The sequence below is a fragment of the Atta cephalotes genome, assembly GCF_000143395.1.
Source record: "Atta cephalotes unplaced genomic scaffold scaffold00009, whole genome shotgun sequence".
Lineage (NCBI taxonomy): Eukaryota > Metazoa > Arthropoda > Insecta > Hymenoptera > Formicidae > Atta > Atta cephalotes.
In genome coordinates, this window is record NW_012130073.1 from 400,598 (window position 1) to 410,516 (window position 9,919).

The window sequence follows — 9,919 nt, forward strand, 5'->3', positions numbered from 1 at the left end:
AATAAAATAAGACAGGAAAAGACTAATGTTGTCGAAACTTTAATGCAATGATACGCAACCTATGACCCGTCAATTAATTTTTACGGCACGCTTGTCGGCTCACAGCCAAAAATATAAAATTATGTATGTATACATAATAAGTAAACAAATAAAAATTTGTTATCATATCTAATATCAGTAAAGTAATTATAAATACATGTAATTATAAGTCTATGTATTTATAATTTTTTACGCGTGCGCGCGCGCGCACGGGTTCCTGAAGCTTTCGGGATTTTCGAGAATGTTCGGGATTCCTCGAAAGAATCGAGATTCCCGATGGATTCAATGAGTCTATCATTTTTCTTCAAATTCGATTACCGTTTTGAGACTCATTTCAATAAACTCTTTCGAATTTTCGATTTTTCATGCCTTTTCGAAAATAGTAATCGGGTTGTCGAAATTTTTTGGAATATAAATTCTTTCAGGAATCTCGATTCTTTATCGAGAATCTCAACTTCCCTTGGGAATCCCGGACATTTTCGAGAATCTCGATTTTGTTGAGAATCCCGAATATTTTCGAAAATCTCGAAATTTTCGAGACCTGATCCGACTCGATCCGATGTCTTCCCGATTCATCCCGATTATCGGGACGAATATTATCGGTTTCCAATATTTTCAGAGTCTCATACGCTTCTAATAAACACACATCTATAATTTCCTTACTGATATTAGACATAAAAATTTTATCTTTATTATGTATACATATATAATAATATATACGATAAATTATGTAAGTAATATAATAATTTACATAAATTAAATAAAATCTATTTATTGTACATATATACATATGTATATTATTGTTTATTCGGGAACGCTTCCGATTTTCTTGGATTTCATAAAAACTTATCTCGATAAAGAAATCGTAGAGGAATTTTTCAAAATGCATTTAAATAAAAAAAAATAGAGCTTCAACTTAACGTTTATCTTTATAATATTTTGTCCTTGAAATTTAAAATTGATTGTTTTGTTCAATATTTTTGTTATTCTTTGGAGCGTTCTACACGTGAATGGAATATCATCGGGCAAAATTTAACAGACAAGCATTTTAAAGTAAACTTCATAAGTTTTAAAAAACGATTTATTAAGATTTATTAAGATTTATTTATTATATAATATGAACAAATAATAAATAAAAAGCAATATTTATACCAAAGCTGGATCTTGAGTGCTTTAAATAATTTCATGTAAATTTATATATGTTTGTAATCTCATAAGGAAACATTATTTAATTTTTTACCCACTCGGATTTTAATCAAACTTGGCAAATGTTTATCATCAAAGATGGAAACATAAAATATTTCGTCGGAAATCCCAAAGTTTAAGGAAATACAGAGTGCGGAAGATTTTTCATGAAAAATAATGAAAATAACACAAACGCACAAAATGTGTGACTCTGTGTAACATTCTATTATTAAAACACAATTAAGTTAATTAACAAATATAAAATTGATTATTAAATGATCAAAACAGAATACATATGTGCAATAAGAACAGCAGGAAAAAATTAATATTAGTATAATTTTCAATATTATATTAAATATCTAATTCTAATGTGAAACAATATTCTAATGTTATATAATGATTTAAATGAAAAAATAGAAAACCTGATTTTGAAAAAGCATGCTATTTTGAAAAAAAATTGTATGGATCATTATTATAACAAATATTTTTTCTTTCTGTCTTTTTTTTGTAAATTTTTTTGTTTCAAAATTAAAAAACATTACAGAAAAAGTAAATTTTAACACAATAAAATTTTATACAATAAAAAATTCGAACTTTGTGAGAAATTATCGTAGCTTTTTTTTCAAGAAGCATTTTAAAACTTAGAATGCTTGTCTATTAAATTTTGTCTGATGATGTTCCATCAGAGCGCTTCAAAGAATACCACAATATTGAAAAAAATCAATTTTCAATTTTATACACAGGAACAAAATATCATAGAAATAAAATTCATACGTTAAGTTGAAGTTCTCTTAATTTTTTCTCTTAAAATGCATTTTTAAAAACTTCTCTATGATTTCTTATCCCCGAGATACTATTAAGTTTTTGTAAAATGCAAAAAGTCGTAAGCGTTCCCGAATTTATAAAAGGTACGTAGTGTATACATCTACATCTAAATTATACGGCTCGTAAAATTTTACCTTTATATTCTGAAAATCAATTTAAAAAGGATTGCGTATCGCTGCATACTATAAACCTTTATTATGTCTTATCCTCAATTTCAATACTTACAGTATAATCATGATAATTAAATGTAAAATGCATGTTCAAAAATATAAACGAGACATTTAACTCACAAAGTGTATTAAAAGTTTCTATTAAGTAATAATGGAAACCAGTATCGACAATCTGCATTTTATCTTCTTATTTGCGAAATTAATATGGAGCTGAAAAAAGTACACATTTAAAATGAACTAGATATATGTATCGATTTACGCCTTCATAATAAAAATATTATCACAAATTGAATCACAATAATTATAATTGACTTTTAATAGAGGACACACTAAAATTATAGGTTAGTTTTTAAAAATGATATTACTATAAATTCGCTACTCTGCATATTTAATTGTAAATTAATGGATCGCTTTATGAAATATTACTGTGATTGTTCGCGCAATACATAAATTATACATAAAGATTTTTTTGCTGTGCTTTATTTTATGCCTTATTTCAATATAAGTAAATACTCTTATTATTCGGTAACAAGAATGAATTAAAAATTTCAGAAACATGCATTCACAAACATTAAAATAAATCCTTTTCAATCCGAATGCATGTTTATATTCATTTATACGAATTGAATGAAGCACATTTCTACATATATACCTTTTCAATTAAAAATAAAATATCAGCTTTTCTGTGTCTCGCAAATACTTCTCAATTCAAAATTCTAAATAGGAAATGCAATTCTTTATCCAATTGTATCTAATTAAATCCAATTCAATCTCCAATTTAGTTGAATTTAAAAAAGTTTTTGTTATTTAAAATACGCATTCGGATAGATAAAATTTCAGTTCATTTTAATTCATTCTTGTTTACTGGATTATAATCATGCAAAGATACATGATATTTGAATGGCTTTGTAAGTAATATGACAAAAAAAAATTTTAATATGAATTCCGAGATCTCCTTCCTTCCTCCTTACATACATATATTTTTCCAACTTAATATTACAATAGGACAGATTCGTCAGATTCGATTTTATATTTAAGATTGATTAAAATCCAACTTCAGATAATCTTAAAATTTCAACTATTGAAATGACCATATGACATCTTGGCCATATGACTTTATAGGTTGGAACAAAAGTTCATAGCACTACTTCATTTGTATCATGTTTGTTTTAAAAAAAAATTGATAATTATATTATAAAATAGACAATTATCGATAATGCGAAGTTTCAGCTTTAAGTTGGTTCTTTAGCAAAGTGTTGAAAATTTGGAGTACAGGATCCAAAATTACAAATATCTTCATAATTTGGATAAAGCATTAAAACTACGTGTATGTCTTAATGAAATAATATGGAACATAATGATAAAAAATCAAGAGTTGCATTTTTATCGAACGAAAACAAGATGAAAGTATATTTGCTTTTTTGAGAGGTTAATTCTATATGCATGTTTATGCATATGAGTATCTTTCCAGAATAGCCGTGATTTATTACTCTTTTTGTGATAAATCGTAATTTTTTAAACTATTATAATCTTTCTCGTTTTTGAAAAAAATCTGTGATAAGATTTGTGTACAATTAGTCAAAAAAGCGTCTGCGATCCCTATCTGTCACTAAGTTATACGTGAAAGATTGCACTTTTAATATTTTTTCTCTCTCTTATTTCATCGTTAACTTATCGTAGAATTTGAAGAATCACCCTAAGATCGTTCTTTAATAAATCAAGTTGCTGTAGAAATATTTAATTTTTTTATATAATAAAACTGCACCGAACTTGACATGTGCAAAATTTTAGGATAAATTAACGTGATGAAATAAGAGAAAAAAATCATTTATTACAGAAAAAAATGTTGAAAGTGTAATTTTTAATGTGTAACTTAGTGACAGGTAAGAATCAGAAATGTTTCTTTAACTAATTGCACATAAATATTATCACAGACTTCTATAATACCATTAAATATTTCCATTATTTCTCTAAAAAAACAAGATTATAATTAAAATTACAATTATAATTAAAAAATTACAATTATAATGGCCACAAAAAAGTAATAGGCCATTCTGGAAAAATATTTACATCACATAAACTTGTATACAAATTTAACTTTGAAAAATAAACATAATGTCACCTTGTTTTTAATTGGTGAAGATGCAGCTCTTTTAATTTACTATCGTATGTTCCATACTATTTCATTAAGATATACACGTAATCCAAATTTTTAATCCAAATTATAATAGATATTTGTAATTTTGGATGGGTCTTGATGAGGCACTCCAAATTTTTGGTATTCTACTAAATAAAGAATCACTTTAACATTAAATCACAGACACACTGATTCTTGATATTACAAGAAAGATATTAAAAAATTTACAATATATTATAGAATCATACATATAATAACACAAACTATAAAAATCAGTGCTTTAAACGGTCTAGCTGGATCTTAAATGCTTGTATGAATTTATATACTACATACATATATAGTCCTTTGAAACGCGCCGAAAAAGTTTTTTGGTCTTGAAACGCTAACTCTATTAAATTACCGCAGTAACATCACGAGTTAAATTGATTAGCGGTTTGATGCTTTTTCGTACTTTCGAACGATCTTTTGAATAAGCTGAGTGACATATTAAAATCTGTAAATAATTACTTCTTATTGCGAAAAAAATTAACAATTTATTTATGAAACAATTTATATAATTCCATTCTTTAGAATAAGCATAATACGCGATACAAAAGATAACGAAATGACATAACGCAGTAAAAAAAGAAAGCAATAAAAATTATTGATGACTCAAGACACGCGTTGACACGTGAATTGTATGTAAAATACTAATCAAATTAGCATTATATTGAGTAACATTAAATATCAAGTGAAGTATATATTTTTTACTTTGCTGCGTCCTTTCAATATCTTCTCAAGAAGCGGTATGTGGCTCAGATGATTCAGAATTGCAGTTAGGTCACCTAGTTCTGGTTGAGACCTCTTCAGTGCATAAAGATGTTTTTACAGTGACTCGTGAACGGATCCAATCCCCTCCACAAAGGCTTGTCCGGATAACCGTAGTTAATAGGTCGATATGTTCATAAAACTGGTACAGCAATACCGGTAACGCAACTGTGGTTCCTTCTCACAATTAGTCGAAGAATTCAAAAATTTTATTTACATTGTGATCATTAATCCTGGGAATACTCTATCAATTCTATCTTTTCATAAAAGTATTTAAATCCTTTGTTCTCCGAAGATAAATATTTAATATTCAAACTAATCAGCTGTATCAAATCTTCCTGTATAAATTAAATGATATAAATAGAATCGAAATAGTAGAAGCTTCTATAATAAAGTTATAAATTTCAATGAAAAACTTGTTTTAAAATCTGAAACTTGCTTATAATAACTTTGTATAATATTAAATGCGCTTTGTATAATATTAAATTGTTTTTTCAATCGTCAATTTTAGGATAATGACTCGAAGAGTATATATTATTATTAGAAATGATTAAGAAAATGCATTCCTAATGATAATATGGATTAATTCATCGTTATTTTAATTTTAAATTCTAAATAAAATTTAATTGATTATATAAATTATAAAATTAATATATAACAAATAATTTAAATTCGGATTTAAATTTGAATTTAAATAACGACGAATAAGGTAGTCGATATTAAAAATATCACCGCAATTTGTCTCCGCAAGAGAAACATTACGGTAAAACTAATTTCGAAGAACAAATTATGTCTGATACTTATTGAATAATTTAACTTTTACAGATAGTTTATTATTCATATATGCATATTTTTTTTTAGAGACAAGAATATTGTTTATTTCAATGTAGACTCAAATTCCTATGCAAGAGCATATAACATTCGACCTTGTCTGTGCAACTCCCCGTGTTTTTCACAGAGTAGCACTGAGACAAATATTTGCAAGCTTCTAATTAAAAATAAACAAAATATATAGTATAATTTTTTTGTTAAATCTATTAGAATTCTAATACTAGTTGAGATAACCAGAATTCTGATTGATATAATTAGAATCTTATGATTTATCCAGACATTTTCAAGCAGACATTTTTCTCAATGAGAGCATCGTTTATCCCTAAGGAGGCTGTGTTCGCGAAAAATAAATCGAAGAATGCTCATCTTTGATTTCATCTTTTACTTCGTACCAAACGCAGATCGATGCGGAGGAGGATATGGTACTATTGAAGAAGGGGTACGAAAGTGGAGGTGGCAAAAGTGGGACCGTGTCAGCTCAACCAGAGTGACAAAATGCGAGCTGTTTTACTCGCGAAAAGTTGTCGAGGCAGAAAAGAGGATCGATTAAGATCCACGCGCGCGAGGAGAAAGTTATTACACACACACACACACACACACACACACACACACACATATATATATATATATATATATATATATATATATATACATACCTACCGATATTCATGTCCACCTGAATGATTGCCTGCCTATTTGCCTGAGTATCTGCCAGCGTGCATTCGCTCGTCTTGACTGACTACCTATCTACCTGTTCGCTGTCATCGCTGCGATCCTTCAGCAATTCCTTTTGTCGATTATCTCTCGCTGTTCAATAAGGTTAGTGGAAGATTAACATTGTTGATCGATATGCAAGACACGTTCACACGAGTATTTATTTCGCAGTGAATCCGCGACATACGTTTTTTCTAATCGTATCTTAGTTTATAACGTTTCCTCGATTGACTCGTTCTCTAGTCGACTTCTCTATTTCCGCGAGGGTACAAGGCGATTGAAACACTTCATGCCAGCGTAAGTCTCATCCCCTTTAACAAACATAATTAGATCTTATTTTCTAATAGTTCAGGTAAATTCTAGAACATGAAAACTGTAAATCTTGTAAAAATAACCTTAAATAACGCTGTTGAACGTACAACTAGTATATTTAATTTACTTAAACTTTGTCAATTTTGTTTATTATTGCATCTATTCTTCATAAGATAAATATAATAATATATGTTTTTTGTATTCTTTTGTGTAAATATTACACAAATTTTTTAAATTTACCTTCATATCATGCATATTGTGATTCTATTTATATTCAAGTCTAATATGTTTTACAAATTACAAACTTTAACGTTAAACGAAAAGATTTGCTTCAAATAAAAATGGATTAAATGATTCTTCTTTTTTTCTCTGATGAGATTGAACGGAAACCTCAACGTGAATTTTTTAAGACTAAAATTTATGAATCAAGAAAGAAGTATTAAACGAAAATTCAGCTGTTGCAGCATCTCTTATCGATTGTAAAATATGCAATTTCTCCTCTTCGAATAAACACGGGAGTTAAAGTATTCGCTATTAAATCGTACCATTACACTTATTTGTCATAGTTTTTGTATTTGATTTCTCTCTTTCACGGCGTTTACGTCTGGTATCTACTTTCTTTTCTCATCATCGTTTTTTTCCTGCGTTATCTCATCTAAATGTAAGTATTTTTTTTTTAATGTAAGTATTTTTTTTTTTAATATATTAAATGCAGACATTATAGAATTGGCAAACAGAATTCGCTTTGAGTTATATGTGTAGGTATTATATTTACAAAACTTAGGACAGAATGTGCACATTATCCAGCATTTAGATAAACAATTTAACCCGAATGGTTGAGAAACTTTTTTCATTTCGTAATTTCTTCGAATTTACAAATACATTTTGACTTTGACGCTTGCAATTAGCAAGCACATTTAACGTTTTCAAGAACCATCCACGGTAACACGATTTTAATCACGAATGCGAAGTGTGGAAGTTTGTAATAACCGTATCTCATCATCGCGATATCGATAACAATCGTTCATAGTGTTCGTACAGAGTCACACCTGGCGACGAGTTTTGATATCTTTTATTTCAATTTTCTCACTCATATCTCTGGAATTTGCAGATACGTAATCATTGTCACGTAGTTCCCAGCTTTCTCGTTTTTCCGGAATGAGTATAGTCTCTCTTTATTTGGTGTGTCATTCAACAACGGTTACTTTTTGCGTAACGGGCAACCACCTGAGGCGATTCCGGTACGCTCTAATAGAACTTAATGTAAAGATTATGGGATGGTAAAATTGCAAGGCAGCGAAACACAAAATAATAATTACAGGCAGCAACGCGATATCGTAGGAGATCTTGCATGCGCGTTTTAATCCGTTAGAATGTATTTTAATTTTCAACTCAATATTATATTTAATCTCATTGTTTGTCATTACTTATAAATTCTAGAAAAATTACTCTTTAACGAAATTATTTATTAGAGAAAAATCGCCGATATTGATATAGGTCTCTTAAAAAGATATCTTCTTTCTCCGAAATTCTATAAACATTACATTTTATTTATATTAATAAAAATATGATCTATTTAGATGATTAAAGAAGTAGAAATCTATAATGTATATATTTATATATAAATGTTATTTTGCTTATTTCTATATATGTATAAAATCGGTTAAAAACGAATTATACAAATGTGAAAATAAAATTCTTTTCAATTTCTTTTGCAAAGTGCACAGTTTAAATAACAGTGAATACGTTATTTATAAGATTTATTATATTTATATTAGATCGTTTAAATCGATAAGTCAGATCGTTTTACATATTTGTAATTTCCTGCATCTGTTTTATTTATATTTTCTCTTTCATATTTTTCTCATACGATGACAGATCATAAGCTACTTTAATCTTTATACAGTTACGTTATTGTGTTAAATAGTCCTATCAGAGTTGAAGGCATTTCTGTATTTATGAAAAAAATCTTAAAAAAACGATCACGTTACATTTTTATGTCTTGCGGAACAATAATAAAGTATGCATACAAATCAACATTTTTACATCGAAGTGAAAGAATTCTGGAAATTCTTATAATCATATCACTTGTAGGTATTTTGTACAGATACTTCTGGAAAAAGGAAAAAATAGAAATGCATTACTATAAATAGCATTACTGTATATTGTATTACTATCAGACACTTATTTTTTATCACACGAAAAAGTTAATCATTGCAAACAGAATTATATAAAAACTGTTATAGTACGTTATATGATAGAAGATATTTTTTAATTTGTATTTTCATTTCTTAAGTTTTATACTTTCGTTTTTAACTTTCGTTTAAAAAATATATAATTCAAAAATAAAGTGGTATGGTAATCTTTTTTTATTTTATTGCTCAAGAATTCTAAAACAATTTAAAAAATTTTCTAATTAATATATCTGAACTATTGGAAGAATAAGTTAATTAGATTCAGGACATTGTTTTAAGAATATTAATTTATTATTCTAAGAATATATCTACGAATCGAAAGGATCACAATTAAATGTTCTAAAGTATCATATACTCGCAATGCAGATTTTCTATTTGCATATATATATTTGTTCTACAAGTAAGACTTTCTTATGCAAGCTAGATCACTATTCACGTCTACTTTCAGCCTTTACAGTTATCAGATATCAGAAAACTTTCTTTTATCAAGTTGTCTTAAGTAATGACATTTAGTTATCGCAAAATCTTTAAAAACATCAGCGTCATTCAATACGTTTTTAATTGTTCTCTTTAGAAACTGCAATTTTGCAAAAAAAAATTTTTCTGACGTAAAAAATCGCATTGCATCGTGTATGCGAATCTCTTGTATATATATATATATATATATATATATATATATATATATATATATAGTAGTAGTAGTA

General features: G+C 27.6%; 1 protein-coding gene across 1 annotated transcript in view; it reads left to right on the forward strand.

Annotated features, from left to right (window-relative positions):
* Positions 1–6,485, forward strand: part of LOC105627606 (phospholipase D3) — a 20,137-nt gene extending 13,652 nt beyond the window's left edge. Inside the window, exon 8 of the mRNA XM_012208886.1 lies at positions 6,396–6,485. Within this exon, the coding sequence (XP_012064276.1) occupies positions 6,396–6,485 (90 nt within the window). The remainder of the gene's footprint in view (positions 1–6,395) is intronic.
* The last annotated feature ends 3,434 nt before the right edge of the window (positions 6,486–9,919 follow it).